We start from the raw sequence: 21,113 nt of genomic DNA, 5'->3' as shown, positions 1-21,113 counted from the left end.
CCCGTGATCAGTCCTCAAGCTCTTTGATTGGTTGACCTCCAACTGCATTCCATATGAAAAAAAAACGTTTCGTAAAAGAGAAAATCATACTTTATTCAGCAGTGCTTGCTTTACTCTTTGATAGTCATCACATGAATGCATTGTAATAAATGGTTTGGCTGCATTAAATATTACACATCTGTCGTAGTTATTTATTTATCTACAGTGATCGGGCTTAGAATAGACCGGAAACTATTCTTTTACCGTTCTGTTTTAATTTCACAATAAAGTTAGTAGTAATATTTTGTTTTGATATTATTGTTTTTTATTAACTACTAGACGACTGGGTCATGTTAAGACCATCTTTTTTTTGTTGCTATGGGTTTTTTCCATCGCTTTTGTGTTACAAATATCAAAACAATAACAAAATAATATTCGTCGTAAACTAAACCGGAAACAGCAGTATATTTTATTTTGTTAACACTGTAAACTTGACAGCCTTTTAACCCAAACCACCTACTGGTTAAAGCACGTTATTACACGTTTAGAGTAATTGCAATGCAGGAAGATTGTGTTGCTTTTTAATGACTGTTTAAAATGCCTTTTTCTTAATGTCTTTCATTTTTGTAAAGCACTTTTGAATGTGTTATATTTTATGAAAACATTTAAATATTAAGAGTACATACAAAATAGTGGGAAAGTAGAAGGTCAATTATATAAATATAGAATAGAAAATATCAATAAGATACTCAAATGATATCTAGAGTAAAACAGTTTAGTGCCTGATAGGAGGATGTGCTAACTAATAAGGCTTTAATTAAAGAAATGTGCAGAATACGACAGTGTAATGGTGGAAGTATACACACATTGATAGATGTCTTGTAATGCACTGTTGAGGAACCTGTGACCCAAGTTTTTCATTCATTGCATAACTACACTGTTGTGTATATGATATATCAATAAACCTTAGAAAATCTTGAAATCTTGAAAGGGATGTGCAAAATAGCAATTATATACAGTCTTTAATTAACTATTAGAGAATAACGAGTAATGAATATGCTTTAAACGGATCTGCAGATAAATATTTAGTCTTCTCAAGCACCAACTATCAAATATCTCGCCTGATTGTTGGCACTTGACAATCACCTTCACTGAATTTCATTCAGGTGTAACTAAAGTCTGATTTAAGGGTTGTTTATATTTCACATCATTAATCCAAATCTGTAAAGTAACTAAAATAAATGTAGTGGAGTAAAAATACCAGGTTAACCTTAAAGAAAGCCCTCAGGATTATAAAAGACCCCATCACCCCAGCCACAAACTGTTCTGTCTGCTGCAGTCTGGCAGGCGGTACCGCAGGATCCGGACTAAAACCACCAGACAGAGACAGCTTCATCCCACAGGCTATACGATTATTAAACACCTGAATTTAGAAATAACATTCATCTGGCTGCTACTTAGAAATTATTTATCTAATATATCATATTCCAATCACTTGTATATAGACTCTTATTGCACTATTTCACTATTTTTTCTGTGTATCTGTTTTATTGCGGAGCACTGTTGGAGGAGCCTGTGACCTAAGGGGGGAGGAGGGGGGGTAGGACACGTTCGATTCCTTTTTTGAATAGTGTGCCGTCGATGGGTTTCATTCCATTTCAAAGTCCTTTTGGACGCTCTGTGTAAACTTCGCACATCCAATCACAGAGGTTGAGGACTGATCACGGGGTTTGTCAAGCTAAGCACATGGTGTAGTCCCAAACGATAGCTGAGGATTCTGGGTAGTGTAGTGTCTTCTGCCATCCTAAAACTCCGAAAAAATATTTGTTTCTCCGAATCGAAGGGGGAAAATATAAAAGCATTGTACACAATTCAAACCTATCAATGTTGTGTAATTAACAAGGACAATTTGGTGTTTTTTAGTCGATGAGTAGTGCAGATATCACTGTAAAATCAATCGACAGTAAGGAGAATAGGCTACTTACTTCCGGGTGTAAAATTCTCCGTTATCCAATGGGAATGGACGCTCGTAATACAATACAGGGGACATGATCATTATCTTTTAAATAACGTTAACTAAAGGGAACAATCTATTTGACACAGCTGCAGCTCTGGCCTTCCTTAAAAACTAACTAATTTAATAAAAATCACAGTTGCATTACACACAATGCACTGTTTTTTGAGAACACAAATTCGTAACTAATGTAATTTTTACATTCTGACGAAAAATAAAAATAATTATGAATACAAATAAAATAAAAGAAGCCTCCCGTGAGTTACTACAAGCTATAAAGTAGATTTAAAAAACGTTGTATAGAATAAAAGCTCACTGCGGGACGTTGTAGAAATGTGTGTGTGCACCACGACAAAGGAGCCTCATTCACTTTACATTGGGGTTGTTTGCGTGGTGCCGACACGCAAATGTAACAAAGTTCGTGACTCCACCACGCATTGTGGTGTTAAGGAGTCGTGGTGGAGTCACGCATTCTGGTGAGATCAGGTTGGACTAGTGAGTTTCAGTTGAGTTACTTGAAAAACTAAAGTGAAACTTGATTTATTGTATTCTATAGGGTCTGATTATTATATTGTTGACACTTTGAAATCCTATCCTACTAAAATGCTGTACAAATCAGATATATTATTTAATAAAGAAAAAAAAATTAAAGTAAAAAAAAAAAGGAATTCTCTTTTTTTTTCAGTACTTTAATTTGAATATACATTTAAACTTTTACTTAACTTTATTTAGTTTTCAAGGCACTTTTACTTCTAAACATATTGTACTATTTCCTATAGATTTATTTGACAGCTTTGTTTTTTTTTATGGATTAAGATAATTGCATGCAAAACATACAAACTCATATTAATGTTTTGCTATAAATTAAATAACAATTAGAGATGACTTTATCAACATTGAGTGATCGGCTGACTGACAGTGGTTAATTTGGCAACTATTTAATTGATTTAATTTATTATAGCTTTTCAGATATAAATTTGCTTCTTTTTAATTAGTGAAATCATTTAAATAATGTTTTTTTTAATGGAGATAATAATCAGCAGAAATGTCTATAATGAAAACGATCCAATAGTTCTGGTGCAGTATAACAAAGTTAAAGTCCTTCTTAATAAATATTATTGAATTTATATATAAAATAATTATAAATCAATATATATATTATCAGTAGATACATAACCGAAAGGTAATTTCTCATGCTGCCTGTGCTGCAGCACCTCTTTTCACCCTCTGTCTGAAACCAGAGCCCAGTCTGCTCTGATTGGTTAGCTGGCCGGCTCTGTTGTGATTGGTCAACCCCTTAAAGATGGCCCGCCTTTAAGCCTATCACTTACAATGTGTTGGAGCGCTAGCCATAGGAGCGCGACTGTAAAATAGAGATGTCTATGTTACAAAGGTGTCACAAGTTAGACACATCTATTGTTGTTTGTTTGGCTCATCTAAACTCTCCTGTCATTTCAGATCCCGCCTTCCTCCAGGCTCTTGTAATCAGCTCACTTCCCTCACGTGGTCTTCCCAGCCCTTCCCCTCACCTGTTACTCATTACCTCATCACCCCACAGTATTTATACCACCTCACTATCACTTGTCCTTTGCCAGATTGTCTTGTCGTTTCCGCCAAGCTCTCCAGTGAGTGTTTTTCTCTATCCTAGATTCTTGTCCTGCCCGGTTTTTGATCCCTGCCTGCCTGTATTTGGATCTCGAGTTCCTGCCTGCTCCCTGTCTGACGGATTTCCTGGTTTTGACCCTGCCTGTCCCAGACCTGAATAAACTGAACATTGAAAAACACTGGTTGTATCTGTGTCATGCTATTGGGTTCCGATCTGTACCTGTGATCGTGACAAAAGGCAAATATTTGCTATATTGCAGAGACAACTATTTGACTTTGGGGCCCCATAATGCTCATTTTAAGGATAATATTTGTATTTTCTTTCTCTACTGTGACATGTTTACATGCTTGAATAAAGATTTTCGGGAAATGTCCTGTCCTTCACGTACAATGTGCTTGAGCGCTAGCCTATAGAAGCGTGAGTGTTACATAGTGATGTCGGGGGGGCACAACTCACCCTGGAGAGAACTTTAGGATTTTAGCCTTTGCAGACCATTTACATGCACAAAAACGCACTGCAGCGAAGCGGAGAAAGGCGTAATATGGTCTCTTTTCATTTTAATAACATATCTTTAAAGGAAGAAAACATCCCCCCACCAAGCAGCAATAATCATTGTCGAGTTAATGATAAGCTAAATCCAGACACATCTGAGGATGTTGCCTGTCAGCCAGTCTTTGTGGGGGCTGCCTGTGGTTGCATGACATCCACTGCTACTGAGGGGTTGTTGAAATTCACAGACTGTCAGAGGCTCTGCTGGGTCTGTTTCCATAGAAACAGCAGAGAGATGGTGGGGACCGAGGAATGCAGGACACCAGTGGTTGCATTCCCCTGTGCTGAGTGATTCACTGCTTCAATATAACGTCAAGAATCAACTGCTGAGACACTGACTCAGACTTTAAAAACTTAAAATAATTTAAAAAAGCTTTAGTAAGAAGCAGGAAATAAAAGATATATTTAAAATAAGTACTTTCTGTTGTTTTTAGTATCCTGTGTTTAGTCTGTACATGTCGCCTGACTGCTCAACCAATGAAAATAATCCTTCAAAAAGGTCAATTGAGCAGCTGTTCTGCAGCTTTTCATCATACTGTATCTCAAGTTCTGATTTAGCAGTTTGAGTTGAATTGTATGCGCAAATGTCTAAATAATGGTGAAACAGTGACAAGCTGAAACCAGCTCATAACAACTGTAACGGAACAAATAGATCTCCATTGCAATAACAACAAATATTCATAATTCATAACTAGACAAAATGGAGATACAAAGAAAAATAAACGCGGCAGTTTGATAACATAAAGAAGCATATAAGAAAACAGCCGTAGCAATGGCCAAAACATGTGACTTTTGGCAAAATGTGATTGTTGCCATGTTAACGAAAATATCTAACCAATTGATTTTCTAGCCATTTCTGCTGACCTTTGAAAGCTTTCTGAAACCAAGCACCACCAACCTAAAGTGATCAGCAGCTCTCTAACTGAACTCTAACAAGCTTATTGAATATCGGATTTTAAATGATGAAGAGTGTAATGATTTTTATCCATCCAGGTCTGGTCAAATAAAGGTCAAGACAAATACAATGTATGATCTTTTCTAAGCCGGTGTTGGTCGTGTTTTAGGCTGACTGTGAGGATAACATCTCTTTATTATGAACACTCTGATAATAGTGTTTTTGTTTCTTGCACATGTTGTCTCTAATCACTTCCCCCTCCATTCATATGCATATTTTAACACACTACAGCCGCCCATGTGCCCTCAGTTTAATTGTTTTCCTCTTATTCCCAAACAAGCCGATTTAGCAGCGCTCATGCTTACGTAAGAGCCGCGGAACACAAAAACATCCAGAAAAATAAATGGTTTCCACTCAGAAGGGGTGGGAGCGGGGGCTCCCATTCATAATATGACAGCCATGTTTTAAATTATGTCAGATCCCAACACTCCCCCTCCCTCTGATGGAATGTCTTCTTTTAGCACTGAGGCATTTTATTGCCCTACCTTCCCTCTGTTGTGGTGACACTGGGGGACAAAAACCAGCGCTGACCCCATGGGGGCATCTGCTCGCCTCACCACCTAGATGCACATTGTGGCTCTGGCATAACTTTGCCGTCAGACGTCACCAGTCATTGTGTCGGGCGGTTTTGTGTCTCAGGACAAAGCGTGAGAAAGAGAAAAGAAAACAATCCAGATGCCTTCTCTGAAATGGCCCAGCTTGCCCCCTTTTATAATGCAAGCGGGGGTCAGCTTTGTTCAAAAGCGTTGATAGTTGTCGTTTTAGAGAAACCACCTTTCAAAGCACATACCTACATCTTGTAATTAGGTTAGCTGTTCCCCTCCGCCTGGAGTCCCCTGATGTCTCTGTCCTCTCTGTGGGATTACTCTCACTCGGCCAAATTATACAAATTACGCTCACATTTTAGAGTTATGCATTCATTTTCTTTGACTGAGTACTAGTTGCCCAGCCCCCAGGCACGCACAGGCTGCAATTAAAGACTTTAGAAACAATGGGTTCTCACCACAAATGTAATTGTTCTTGTTCTTGTCTGCTTTCTGACAGCATCATCTAAGCTGCTTCTAGAGCAATACCAATGAAGACCAATTGGCTTTTTAGGACATTTCCAGATGTACAGATGTATTTTATGAAACAAGAAAAGTATTACTTGTGAGGAACAATTTGATTACATTTTAGTCTCTGGCCTGGAGCATGTAGCATGTTTCATTTTACTTTAATTATACCTGAAGTGCAAAATGTGCTAGGAATAACCTTAAATCAGGTTTATTCTTTATAGTAATTTAATGCTTGCGAACCGAGGAATGATTGTGGCCAGAGGCATCCAGTTTTAGGTATGTCCTATTCTCACATAAGCCAAGAGAGAAATTCTTCAAATTTGGAATGAGCCAACGTTCACTTGGACTGATTTGAACTTTTACATCAGACGTCTTAGTAACTGTCCTCACAAAGCACGTTTTGGCATATGGATGCATATAAGTATGCATGTACTATGTCTATTGACATTTACATATATGGTGATTAGTTTGGTATTTCCCTAACCATCCCAAGGAAAATTCATTCTACATTCAAAATCCTACTTAACATAAGTGTTATCAGCAAACTGTACTCAAAGCATGTCAAGTTAAAATAAAATATCAGCTCACCTGAATCTGTCAAATGAATGAAGGGAGTTTAAAGGGTACACTATTATGATTTTGGGGTTTGCCCTTTTGTTGTTTTCAAACCTTTATTTAACCAGGTGAATCCCATTGAGATCATCGATCTCTAAAATCCCACAGTTTCCTCCAGAGCGAGTTTCTCTCCCACACTCTCCCCCCCTGTCTAAAACACCTCGATTGGACTCCTTGGTTTACTTCCATAACACTATCACTACACAACTCTCAAGCTTCTATAGGCCCCTCGTGCTCAAACGTATTGTACGTGAGGGGCAGGACATTTCTGACACATCTCTAAATCTACATTTAAGCATGTCAACATGTCACAGTAGAGTCACAAAATACAAATATGAACCTGAACATGTGCATAATGGGGCCCATTGTTGTCTCTGCAATATAGCAAAGTGGAAGTATCAAATGGCAGGAAATATAAATAGTACTTAACTACCTGATTAGATGTACTTACTGCAGTGAAGTCCACTGCAGAAGAGAAGTGACAAAAGAAGAATTTCATGAGAGTAGGAAGACAGTTTTATTGGAACAGCATTACAAACAGGAAATAGAGGGGGAGGGGCACTGCTGTTGTTTTGGGCCTATTTTAAAAGTAATGACTGGTACATTTTTGTCCAAGCGAAACAATACAGGAGTAATTTCATTTGTCCCACAGTGTACTGTACTTGAGTGATAGACATAGTTGTTGCCACACCTGTGTGAGCAGAAAACATCTGTTCTCTCAGGCGATACACTTCTCCCCAAAAACCAACAGGACACAAGAAATAATAACAAAATCTTCCCCTGTGACTTCTGGAGTGAAATCTTGTATCACACTATCTCTATAGAAATCCAAATGTTGCCGCAGAGGCCTGTTTTCAATAAGCCTCATGTGATTCGCCGCCAATTGTAACAGCAACTTATTTGTCTGGATCGGCGGCTGCGAGGAAGACCAGATGTTGGGCTCTGAGGCCAGATGAATGAAGTCCAAGGGTCTGTGTCTCTGCGGTTGGTCAAGGATGAACAGGATGTTGATACACTAACAAACCCTGACAAAAAACCCCTTCTTTTCCTAGCTGATCATGCTTATTCCTTTTTTGTATCTATTACTTCTAAGTCTACATCTCATAACCCCTCATTTAATTCCCCCCCGTCTTGCCTCTGCCCAACCCCGTCACCTAGTTTCTCTCACCTTTCCCCGCTTGACTGTCAGTTCCCACGGCGGCAATGCCATGAGGCGTACAGATGTGCAAGTTAATTAGGTTTCCTTATCTGCAGGCACTTCAACTAAAGTCCAGCTGAGTGCGGGGCTGGAAGCCAGTGAATAACCGACTCAATCACAAACAACAACGATGGAAAGGCTTGTTATTTTTCCCTTCACGTTATCAGGTAATTTAATGAATCCTGCAGCAGGATGAAGAGGCGGCTTCTTGTCAACACACTTCACTCAGACAGAGAGAGGAAAATGAACAGAATGTCTTGACATAGACCTCTAACGGCCCTTTCGCTGTGCCCAATAAAAGCAGTGATATATGATCATGTGTCCTCCATATGGGATGCAGACTCACACAGCGTCTCGAGGCTCCATCAATCTGACAGTTCATTCTCTCGCTGCAAACCATAGGGGGGGAACTTCTAACTTGGAAATGCATTTGTCCCATTCTCTTGTTGTGGTTTGTCTAAAGAAGGTAGGTGATTCTTTGGCTTGTCAATTAAACATGTGTCTAGACGTCAGGGTTCAAACTTGTCTGGAGCTAGCTAAAAATACGTTGTTTTATAGATGGCTATGTTGATATGAGCAGTGTTTGACTTCTTTATATTTCAATATAAATTGTTTCTTAAGGAGACATACTTTAAATGTTGACATTTGAGTAGTCCTGAATCCACCATGGCATATAAAACTCAAGCAACAATTATTCCAAGGCAAACTGAAAGACAAGGTGCAGGTATTTCACCAATTTAAAAAAACGTCTTTTAAACTTAAAGGTCCCATGTCATGCTTTTCCGGTTATTACTCGTCCCCTTGTTTGTTATGTAGCTTTTTCTGCATGTAAACGGTCTGCAGAGTTACAAACCCTCAAAGTACACCCTGTAGCGAGTAAAACTCTAACACAGAAAAGACGTGTCGATGCTGCCCCAGAACGCCTCGTTGGAGATTTTCTTTTTCCGTTTTTTTCTTCCGGGAACCAAGTCACGTAACGACGATCCAAATGGACCAATTGGTCCAAATGGACCAACCCACGGAGCTCCTCACACACACACTCAGCCAGCCTTGTTTTTCTCAGCTGCAGCTCCACGGATTTCTCAGCCTGGACTCAGCCTGAGACAGCGGGACATGGCGAGGCCCGGGCCAGGTCCGAGCCAGGCTGCGGGTGTGTGCTCCGGCCGACCTCTGGCCTTTTCTGGTTGCTAACGTCAGTGTAACACATAATCACTGATGTTCCGCTGTAACGGTGGTGGACTAATCAGAACAGAGTGGGCGAGCTGACCAATCAGAGCACACTGGGCTCACAGGGAGGGGGGGCAAGAGCTCCAATAAGCCGTTTAGGACAGAGAGTGAATACACATACTATACAGAGATGCTGTTTGAGAAACCAATGTGAGTTTGGAAAATTGCACAATGTAAATGTATTCTAGTAGACCTCAACAATGGAATTATGATCAGTAGAAATGGCCATGACGTGGGACCTTTAATGACGAAATATTTAAACTTGTTTTCTTTTTTTGGGGTCAGGTCGTGGTTCACTTGAATGTGAAGTCAAACATGTAAGTTAAGTCGGTTTCCAAGTCATGAGAGAAATGGGCTTAGATTTCTAGAGAAGCAAAACCTCACATCCCACTAAATTATGACCTGAGTGTATATGAGCCTTAAGTCACACTGAAGTCCAAGTCCAAGTCTACAGTTACTCTAGCTCTAGGTAAAGAAATGTGGATGTCTACAGTACAAGGCCTTGATAAATCTTAGCTTCCTGCGAGGCCTCTCAGGACACATGGAGCTGTTGGCCCACTCGTCACATACAAATGCTTGGTAAGGGAGCCAGTGGCGCCATTTTTAATCCACCGGTACCTCTGAACATTAGGTTAGGCATACATACATGTGGTTAACACGCTGTGAATTCAAAAATCAAGGTAGCTTTTGAATCAAAAGGCTTACAAAAAATATGTTCTTGGGTTGCCTGAACTGCGGTGACCGCAACATACTTAATATGGACCGCAAAGCAGTTATCAACATTTTCTGACTCGTAACGTTCCAGTGGTCTGTACGACGAAGCCAGTTGAACATACCTGGATTATCTGGCTTAACTAACCCTAACAAACGAGATCTCGCAAATCGGTTCCTGCGACGCTGGTTATCAACTCGGTAAATCAACCCAGGGTTTCTCTGTCCGGCTGAGAGCGCGTTCACTGAAAGGGGCGGGTGGTTAGCAATATTTGACCAAATCACAAACATGGAGAAGGCGTACTGACAGAGCAGCAGCTTAATGAAAAGTAAATATCATGTTAGACAAATATGAAGAAGTTAAAAACTTTAAACATCCATGACTTAAAACACTTAATCCAGGAAGTAAAAGCACATAATGTAGTTTCACCTACAATGTGAATAAGGAAACAGCGGGTAAAAAATAAAACTACTACTAGTGTTTGAATGCATACATTAACAGTTTTATGATATCACTGCCCCGTCTAAAACACAGAGTGGATCTGACTTAATCACATTTGCTCCGGAACAGGTTAGGTGTTCAGCATAAGAGATCTACCCCGGTAAGAAGTGAACCAGCGTCGTAGGACCGAAAACCCAGAGTTAACCCTGAAGTTACCTCGCTAACTGCAAATCCTGCTTCGTAGCACAGGCCACTGTTTTGTTGAAATTAGTTTTTCATGTACCAGTCTTGAAACACTGCCAGAGCCCCTACCGTGTATTTTGTTTACTTCCTGTTTGTCTTCTTTGGGTGATTTGTTTGTCATCCAGCTCTCTGTGTCTCTTAACCCCTTGTTATTTTACTATTTAAGGAAAGTTCAGCAATCATCAATCCATATACCATTATGTTTACTGATGTACTGCTGACATTGCTAAATTGACTAGACTTCTTTCCGATTTGACTGCACATGGTTCCTTTATCAGAGCATCCTCAACAGCAGTGAGAAATAACAGACTGTTTGATGTCGACATTCACCAATCAGATTAAACTATTCAACAAAGCCATGTACATTATAAGTGAATTAAAGTATGGTTAGCTGACATCCATTCTGTATTTGATAAATAGTCTCACTCTTAATGATTGATGTATATACTTCTACTTTTGCTCGAGTACGGGACCTGGGTACTTCTACTGACTAGAAGATACAAATCCATATCATTATGATTCTTGTTTTGTCTGGCTCTTTTACTTGGATGAAGAACATGGACCCTGATCATCATTTGGGAAGTCAGTCTGCGGGACTGATGACTAGTTTGATCTTCTTTGATGTTTCCCCTTGTCTATGCTGGTGCCTTTGAGCATGACAGACAGGCCTTGAACAAAAAAGCTCCTCTCACCAAAGTTGACTGAAAAGTCTTTGAAGTACTACTAAATATTTATTTGAATGTTAAGAAATCAACTAATTTCTTTGTGAGGTCAACTCTGTCCAAAGAAATGGAAGCAAATACTTGGCTAATGCCCCTGAGAAAAGTTTACAGGATCAAGTTTCAACAGAAAGTAATAGTCATTTTGCTAAAGGAAACATCAAAAGTAGAGATGGAAAGATAATATTTATATTTACTCAAGTAATGTACTCAAGAACACTTTTTAGGTCATTTACTTTACATTTTTTGTTTCTTTATACCGCTTATTTTAAATAATTAATGTACTCTTTACTCTACATCTAGAATATATACAAAAGTTAAATAAGGTTGTACAAGACAATAATGTGTTCCCACAAACACTATTTTGGAGATATTGAAAATAATGATGATTGTAAAGTAAGAACATATGTTTATATAATGTAAAATGATCAATTGAAATTCAGTTGTATTTACATATTATTAACTGAGCTTTTCATATGGTTTTATGTATATAATTGTCTGAACCCCAAAATGGTGAAATTAGGGGAATTTAGGGAAAGCAATGATGCAGATTTTAAGAGTAGATTTGTCTTTCCCGTTTTCCTCTCCCAATTATTATCTCAAAACCCCTCAACTGAGGACTTGAATTTTCTTACCTACTGCTTGGGGCTGCCATCTGAAGCCCAGTTTGCAGGTAGGCAGTCTTAACAGCACACGCCAACGTTCTACGAAGCTATTAGTATTTATGAACATCAATGCTATTCATAAAAGGTTGGATTTTAACCATTGATGGACCGGCTGATGTACTTGCTTGAGTGAACTTTCAAAGAACATATATATGCTAATGAATCTCAAAGTTTCATAGATTTCTAAGATAGCCTGGAATAACATAAATCACGCTGCAACTGAATCACTCTTAAGTCATGACATGGAGAAAAAGTGGATGATGTGCAGTCAGTAGTGAGGGAGTTCATTTACAGTTGCAAGAAAAAGTATGTGAACCCTTTGGATTCTCCACACATAGCGTTGTGTGTTCCTTCCAAACAACTCAACTTTGGTTTCATCTGTCCACAGAATATGTTGCCAGTAGTGCTGTGGAACATCCAGGTGCTCTTTTGCAAACTTCAAACGTGCAGCAATGTTTTTTCTGGACAGCAGTGGCTTCCTCCGTGGTGTCCTCCCATGAACTCCATTCTTGTTCAGTGTTTTACGTATCGTAGATTCGTCAACAGAGATGTTAGCATGTGCCAGAGATTTCTTTAAGTCTCTAGCTGACACTCTAGGATTCTTCTTCACCTCATTGAGCTCTTGCAGTCATCTTTACAGGACGGCCACTCCTAGGGAGAGTAGCAAGGTAAGACAAGTTGTCTATACATGTAGAAAGTTCAGCACTGTTGCTGACTGCACTGTTGCTGACTGATGAACATCAAGGCTTTTAGAGACCCTTTTGTAACCCTTTCCAGCTTTATGCAAGTCAACAATTCTTAATCGTAGGTCTTCTGAGAGCTCTTTTGTGCGAGGCATGGTTCACATCTGGCAATGCTTCTTAAGAATAGCAAATTCAAAACTGGTGTGTATTTTTTATAGGGCAGGGCAGCTTTAAGCAACACCTGCAATCTCGTCTCATTGATTGGACTCCAGGCTGGCTGACTCCTGACTCCAAGTAGCTCTTGAAGAAGTCTTTAGCCTAGGGGTTCACATTCCACCCTGCACTGTGAATGTTTACATGGTGTGTTCAATAAAAACATGAAAACATATAATTGTTTGTGTGCTATTAGTTTAAGCAGACTGTGTTTGTCTATTGTTGTGACTTAGATGAAGATCAGAACACATTTTATGACCAACTTATGCAGAAATCCAGGTAATTCCAAAGGGTTCACATACTTTTTCTTGCAACTGTAAATGTTAACCTTCTGATTCTACATGAAACTTCGCCCCCTGGAGTTGTTCAGTCAGCTGAGAGAGGAACTCACTGCCCTCAAATGGTAAATCTAAAATGTATTCCGTTTATGGAATATTTTAAAGTTGACGGATGCACGAAAAATGTCTCTGGAGTAAAAAAGAAAAAAAGAAGAAATAAAATTAACTTCTGACAAACAGAAATAGCAATGTCTTCCAATATTGATTTTAATAGAGATTAATTTGCATGTCATATTGCTTTATTATTGCCTGTATTTTCTCATGCTTTCATTTTTAGTTTGGGTTTTGAGGCAGGCTCTACTTGTTCTCCTGTCCCACCATGTGTTCAGATGAGGAAGGGCATTGTAATTATGATTGCCCGTACTTTCAGTATGAACACATACTGGTTATATGGTCAACACCTCAACCATACTTCACAAAATGATTAAAGAAATACAAATGAAATGATCTGTTACACAAAAATATGTCTATGTTGTTCTGGTCTTTTCACCTCTTCATGCCTTGGAAACAACATCAGATGAAAACGTTGAAGATACAAAAAATGAATTTGATCCAGGAGTAATCTTCAAAATGTAGTAAGATCTGGAGAGTAACATCACTCTCCACATCTTACTCCCCCCCTCCCCGGGGGTAATTTAAAGGCTATTCAAGTATTGGTGGGAGTGCTAGTTTTGGATTTTGATTTAATCAAGGATTTTATCTTGCAATCAATATATTTTCTCTTCAATAATGTCAAGCCTACGCTGTATTCTCTTTACTATTTAATAATAAAAATGAGAAAGTGTAATCCGTCATTTTTGTTCTCAACGTTTACATATAATCAATGTTTACAAATATAACTGTACTTGGAATCTTATCTAATGTTTTATTTATTTATTAATTAAATGTGTTTGCAATAAGTTTATTTTCTTTTACAGTATCCTATGTAGATTTATACTTTAGTATGGAGAGTTTTAGATAGTGTTAGTTAAAGTTAACTTATGTGTAAACTTCCATTCAAACCTATTACCAATGGATTATAACACACTGTAATAACGTTGATTAAAATAGTTTTTCAAGCATAGAAATCATTTTAAAATCTTCATCTACTGTTTGTGAGATTCCTCTTGGGGATCAAGGGATTTGGATCTATATTGTTTGATGATAATTCATTTATTTGTTTTATTTTATTTTATAGATTCAACATGCGACGTAACTAAAATGATCAGATAAATATATTGGAGTTAGAAGTTAAATATTTCCCTTTGTGTATACTTAAGTAACTTAAGTTAATGTATTTTGTTACTCTCCACCTCTTCTTCTAATAAATGTGCGCTATCGTCTAGTTAAAACATATTTAGCATTAATCAAAGGTGGAAGAAGTATTGTGTACTTGGGTAAAAGTAGAAGTCCCAAAGAGCAGGAATACTTTGTTACAATAAATGTCCTGCATTCAAAACCTTACTTAAGTGGAACTACAAAAGTATTGGAAACAAACTATACTTAAAGTATCAACATTAATAATAATCATTATGCAAATTGATAAATTTCAGAATAATTTATATGATATATTTTGATTATAATTATTGATGCATTCAGCTGGTAAAGGTGCAGCTAGTTTTAATGACTTTGTATACTGCAGGGTAGTTTGTGTATTTAGTCCAGGTGTAACTAAAGTCTAATTTAAGTGTTGTTGAATATATTTCACATCATTAATCCAAATCAGCAAAGTAACTAAAGGTATACAATTCATGTTGTGGAGTAAAAATACACTATATACCTCTATTGGAGAAGAAGTACAGAGTAGCAACACATTTAAATACTCAAGTAAAGTACAGGTCCCTCAAAATTGAACTTAAGTACAGTACTTGAGTAAATGTACTTAGTAGCTTAACATCACTGGCACTAATATCCAGACTCTTCTGTCCTGTGGGATTAGGTTAGAGAGAGGGTGCTCTTCTTCCTCCCCCATCTCCTCCTCCTCTGTCCCTCCATGTGTTTGGGATGAAGTGACGTCACGCAGGGTTGGTCTTTGCCGTTTATTAGCCAGGGGAGCCAAGTGCCAGGTTGCAAGAGCTTCACACTGCAGCTCTGTCCGGCCAGCGGCAGAGGGGATGTCCTACTAACTTCCACAAAAAAAAACTTTCTAGAAACTTTCGGTCGAACAGAAAAAAAAAAACCACTGACTGACAAAGTGTCGCAACTTGCCTCACTCCTGCTTTAATGAAACGTTTACATGTTATTCTTCTGAGACTTTAAAACAGAGGCTGAATATCCACTTTGATAACTCTTGAATGAGCCGCTTGCGTAGAGAGATTTTGTTTGTCCTTATTTTAAAATTTGACGTTGGGATAACGTTTTTTTTATTCTTTCTTTGAATCATTTAAAGACTCGTGATGGCTGTCCTATCACTAGCGTTGCTACTTGTAGGATTTGTATTGACTTCAGCTGACAAGGTAAGTGTCCGTGCCGCTTCACTGTCGCCTCGTTTTCCTGCCAACTGTTGCTGAAATGTGTCGCTTGTTGTCCCGTGAACCCAACGCAGAAGCGGGGCTGGCACGGCGACAGGTTATTATTTTTAAAGTCTTAAAACGTTCACGTTTTGGCTTTGCGAATACGCACACTGCTTCCTCTGTGAAATACATGTTGACAATGCACACGCATGAGTTACATAAGAGTAAAATAGAGGCATTTTTGTTATTTCGTTTTTTTAACAAGCAGCGTACAGTAAACTGGGACATCTCACACTGTCAGATTTCCTTCTTGCTTTCCCCGCATTTTAACGAGCTTGTCTTTTCTCCCCTCTTACAGGCTGGTGAAGTAGATAAAGAGGGTGAGTTGTGTTTATTTTCTCTTCATCGTTTTTAATTATTACAGGGAAGTTGTGAGAAAGTGAACTCGGGAGCACAACCTTGGTGCAGTGAGATCAAAGTGGGAGGGGAGTTTGTGTGAGTGTGAGGAGCTCTGTAATACACTCCCCCCCACATACCCTCTGCTACCACCCCAGCGTTCCCCCTACACACACACACACATACAAACACACACACACACACACACACACACACACACACACACACACACACACACACACACACACACACACACACACACACACACACACACACACACACACACACACACACACACACACACACACACACACACGCACATGTTACAAGAGCAAACTGCTTCAAGGGCTTTGTTATACAGGAAAGAAAATTCCACTTCTAAATCCTGCACATCTGTTATCAATTCTGAGGTTAAGAAACAAGTGAGCTGCAACAGCGTCCTCGTAGGATCCTTTTACACCCACCGTTATCTTCTGAGCACCTCTAGGGCCCTCACACAGCAATATGGCAGCTGCCAGTTGGGCCTGTGGTGAATATTGCGGCAGTAATATCCAAACAAAGTGCCACGAGGGACTAAACAAGAGAAAAAACAATGTGGACGCGCAAACACTCAGTCTTTCCAAAGGTATGCGTTTGACCTTTTATTTCCAAAGCAAACATTCCATATCCATAATGCATAGGCCTATATTCCTTTATGCGTGAGTGCGTGCGGTCAACACAAATTGTCCTTCTCCAGCTCACTCCCCCTCCATCTATTATAAAGTGTGCAGGTAAAAGCAACCGGATATAACCACAAACGTCACCACACAAATCCAATGACACGCCCACCACCTATAGTGACTCAAAAAACTGTACCTTAATAAACACAGAAAAATACTTCAAATGTGGCTCCTACAGTGAAGTTTTGCTTATACTCTCTTCCTGAGCCTATTATCAGCCTTGTAAAGCAGTTATTTCACCCACTTATGGCGCATTTCCACTGCAGCGCGTAGCACGGTTTAAGCGTGCCGTGCCAAACCCGGCCCGTTTTTTGTTGCGTTTCCACTTGGGGTAGTTATGGCTAACAGGTACTGTTTCACAGTGTTTATGGCCCTCCAAAGTCCAGGTTGTTTTCTGGGCCAACAACCGGGCTGAATATGGTAAACTAGTGAGAGAATCGCTGGCAAGGGGGCTACAACTACAACAAAATGAAAATGAATGATTTAATTGTAATACACGTTTCTAAATGATGCCGAAGTAACAACATACTGATACCGGTTAGTAAAAACCATGAATTAATGCTTTGACAAGTCTGCAGACAGACGGCAGGCGAAAAACCTTTTAAAATGTGTGTTTTCCGAATGGAGATCGGCTAAGCTAACGCAGTATATGCTCCGACCGTCCACACTCACAACAACGGCCTATACAGACATAAATAAAGCAGCGACTGTATTCACCATGACACAGACAGTCTATGGTTTGTACTTGTTTAACCTTTGTCTAGTTTCTGAACAGATATGAGGAGCTGTGAGCTCTGAGTGCTAACAGCTAACGGCTGATGTTGGTTTTCTGTGGTTCGCATTGAAGATTACGTCACGGCTCCGCCTACACTGCGTTACTATAGTTACTGCCCCAGCTACTAAACTGTAATGGAAACGCAGCATAAAGTGAGCCTAGCCTACCAAGGCCTAACTATACAACCCAGTCTCATGGCATTTCGTGTTCACCAACACGATTTTTAATCTATTGATTCGTGTTCACCAATACGATTTCCCCCTTTTTTTCGTGTTGCACAGCACGATTTTAAAAGCAATGTATTTCTACTGGTAATGTGTTTCGTGCCTGCAGCACGTCTTTTTCTACGGTCGGGTCGTGGAAGACCGGAAGCTGTGTGGTTCATAAAAACATGTTCTTACTCAATATCAAGCCACAGTTATTACTTTTATTTTAAATCGTATAATTTCGGACTTTTGTTTCCGTCTGTGAGGAAAATAAATGGGGCTCAGAGCCTCAGGATACTGAAATCTGTATTTTTTAAATATTTTTTTCCTTTTAATTTGTTATTCTTTTCAAAAATAACACTGTTATTTACTCACCAATAACACACAATTATCCTTGCTTTTATTTATTGGTTTAATTCCATCTCAGGCTTTTTTGGCGTCCGTCAGGAACTGAATTTCAAAATAAATATAACCGGAAACAGACGTAGGCATTTCGAGCGATTACCCAAGATCCTCAGCTATGGTTTAAGCTCGCTGATTGGATGTTTTAGCCGCAATGCATGCTGGGATTTGGTGTTTATATTATATGAAATCCGGAAAACATTTTAAAAGAATAAAATAATACTTAATTCCGAGTGCTCTTGCTTTTCTCTTTGAAAGTCATCACATAACGGCATTGTAACACACGGTTCGGCTGCATTACATATTACAGATCTGCCGTAGTTCTTTATTTATAGAGCCCTGATGAGAAGACCTTTGGAAAAACTGAAGAAATGCCGCCGAAACTGAATACTTGACATGGATCATAAATATATCGACAATTAAACAACATCTTCAATTTGTCTTCACACAATACGTCTCCTTGCAGTATCAACACTAATTCAGCTGACTTTTACATTTGATCTAATTCGTAGATAGGTTATATTTACACCATAACGGTGCACAGCTGATAGAAAAGGACTGTAGTTTTTAAAGATATGACTGATTTTCTTTGAATGTAAGAATGTAAATACTGAGTCTGAAATAGTATAGCAATATTCTGTAAAATTATGTGAAAGCATGAATAAAACTACACATCTTCAGATGTTGTACATACATAAGTGTCCTACACTAATAATATAATAAAAAAGTTATTATGGCTGTGTGTACCTTGTGTGCACCTCCTAGTGGTTAAAGCACATTATTGAATTATTGTTTTTATGTGTTATATTTGATTAAAAAAATATTAAGAGTACATACTTTCATAGGGGGAAAGTAGAAGGTCTGTGAAAGAAATATAGAATATAAAAAAATCAAGAAGATACTATAAGTGATCTCTACAATAAAACAGTTTAGTGCAGGATGTACAAAGATATTAATAGGAGGAGGTGCAAAACAGAAAAACGAATGAACCTTTATTTAAACATTAAATAACAGATTAAGGTCTTCTTTTAAATAAGATAGAAACGTTGGGGGTATCTATCTACAGATAAATATTAAGCCTGACAAAGTACTTAACGTCTAATATATTGCTTTCCTGCAATGTTAACTATGTTGAAGCACTTATTTTAACTGATATTATACATATGAATTATACTCTTATGTATGTAGATAGAATAAGAAATGTGCAGAATATGACAGTGTAATGGTGGAGGTACACACATATTGATAGATGTCTGTAATGCACTGTTGAGGAACCTGTGACGCAAGTTTTTCATTCATTGCATAACTACACCGTAGTTGTGTGTATGATATGTCAATAAACCTTAGAAAATCTTGAAAGGGATGTGCAAAATAGCCATAATATACAGTCTTTAATTAACTATTATTGGAGAATAACGAGTAATGAATATACTTTATTACTCGTTTCCATTCATGTCAATTGCAGATACATGTTTAGTCTTCTCAAGCACCAACTATCAAATATCCCTCCTGATTGTTGGCACTTGACAATCACCTTACCTGAATTTTACTCAGGTCACGTGTAACTAAAGTCTGATTTAAGGGTTGTTTATATTTCACATCATTAATCAGAATCTGAAAAGTAACTCAAATAAGTGTAGTGGAGTAAAAATACCAGGTTAACCTCTGAATTGTAGTGGAGTAGAATTACAAAGTAACAATGATATATTAATATATATTAATGCTGCGCATTATGGACACAAGCGATTTTCACCCATTTATTAATTATATGTTTTACATTTGATAACACCAATGTGTTTAATACTGGCAACTTCTAATTGTGGGAAAAACGAAAACGTTCAGTAAAGACGTCCCATAGAACACAAAACACAATAGCCAGCATGTGTAGTTCTGGGGGGGTGTTCGATTCCAGTTTTGGATAGTCTGGCGTGGTTTCGTTCCATTTCAAACAGCTGTTTGACGCTCGGCGTAACCTTGGCGCACTGCCACTCCAACATTCAATCCCAGAGTTTGAAGATTAATCACGGGGACTGTAGTCCTAAATGATAGCTGGGGATTATGGGTAGTGTAGTGTCTTCGGCCATCCTAAACTCAGAAATGTTGACAATGGCAATGATGCTCGAAATGTCCCTTATAGGCCTACGTCTGTTTCCGGTTATTTTTATTTTGAAATTCAGTTCCTGACGGACGCCAAAAAAGCCCGAGATTATGGAATTAATGCAATAAATAAAAGCAAGGATAATTGTGTGTTATTGGTGAGTAAATAACAGTGTTATTTTGAAAAGAATAACAAATTAGAAGGAAAAAAAGATTTAAAAATACAGATTTCAGTATCCTGAGGCTCTGAACCCCATTTATTTTCCTCAGACGGCAATAAAAGCAATAACTGGCTTGATATTGAGTAAGAACATGTTTTTATGAACCACACAGCTTCCGGTCTTCCACGACCCGACCGGAGAAAAAGACGTGCTGCAGGCATGTTGGTGAACACGAAATGCCATGAGACTGGGTTGAACTATACCGTACTAAGCCTTGCGAGGCCTTGCAGTAGAAATACGCCATTAGTGTGGTTTCTCTTAAATGTTCCACCTCCGTCTTTCCCTTCTTTTACAAGTTCAAGCCTAATGCAAGGACTACTTCTAAGAAGAGATTTTGCTCCCGACCAACTTGTTGCTTTCAACATGTTTTCTCTTGGGTAGAAATCCGAATTATTGTCATGACCAGATTATTAATGGTTATACTGTACACACTAATCTGAAGAGTTGAGGAGAATTTGATTGTCATATTTTAGCAGAACAACATACTAGGGATTGAATAATGATGGACAATAGTATGCCAGTTCTGATGTAAACACACCATTTAAAGTTTTTATCATTTAAAGTTGTGAGAAAAATTCCTTTCTGACAACATTGGGTCTTGTTGCAGTTCACATGTCTCATCAGTTACTTTATTATACTCTATCTCTGTACCT

General features: G+C 38.5%; 1 protein-coding gene and 1 long non-coding RNA gene across 2 annotated transcripts in view; one reads left to right on the top strand and one right to left on the bottom strand.

The window, feature by feature from the left end:
* Window positions 1-21,113, bottom strand: part of LOC117452902 (uncharacterized) — a 56,511-nt gene that overhangs the window by 10,224 nt on the left and 25,174 nt on the right. The window lies entirely within an intron of this gene.
* adamts3 (ADAM metallopeptidase with thrombospondin type 1 motif, 3) overlaps window positions 15,408-21,113 on the top strand; it is a 204,381-nt gene continuing 198,675 nt past the window's right edge. Inside the window, exons 1-2 of the mRNA XM_034091711.2 lie at window positions 15,408-15,647; window positions 16,003-16,024. Of these exons, the coding sequence (XP_033947602.1) occupies window positions 15,588-15,647; window positions 16,003-16,024 (82 nt within the window). The 5' untranslated portion in view covers window positions 15,408-15,587. The remainder of the gene's footprint in view (window positions 15,648-16,002; window positions 16,025-21,113) is intronic.

The sequence above is a fragment of the Pseudochaenichthys georgianus genome, chromosome 9 (assembly GCF_902827115.2).
Source record: "Pseudochaenichthys georgianus chromosome 9, fPseGeo1.2, whole genome shotgun sequence".
In the NCBI taxonomy this organism is placed as follows: Eukaryota; Metazoa; Chordata; class Actinopteri; order Perciformes; family Channichthyidae; genus Pseudochaenichthys; species Pseudochaenichthys georgianus.
This window is presented reverse-complemented; position numbering and strand designations above follow the sequence as displayed.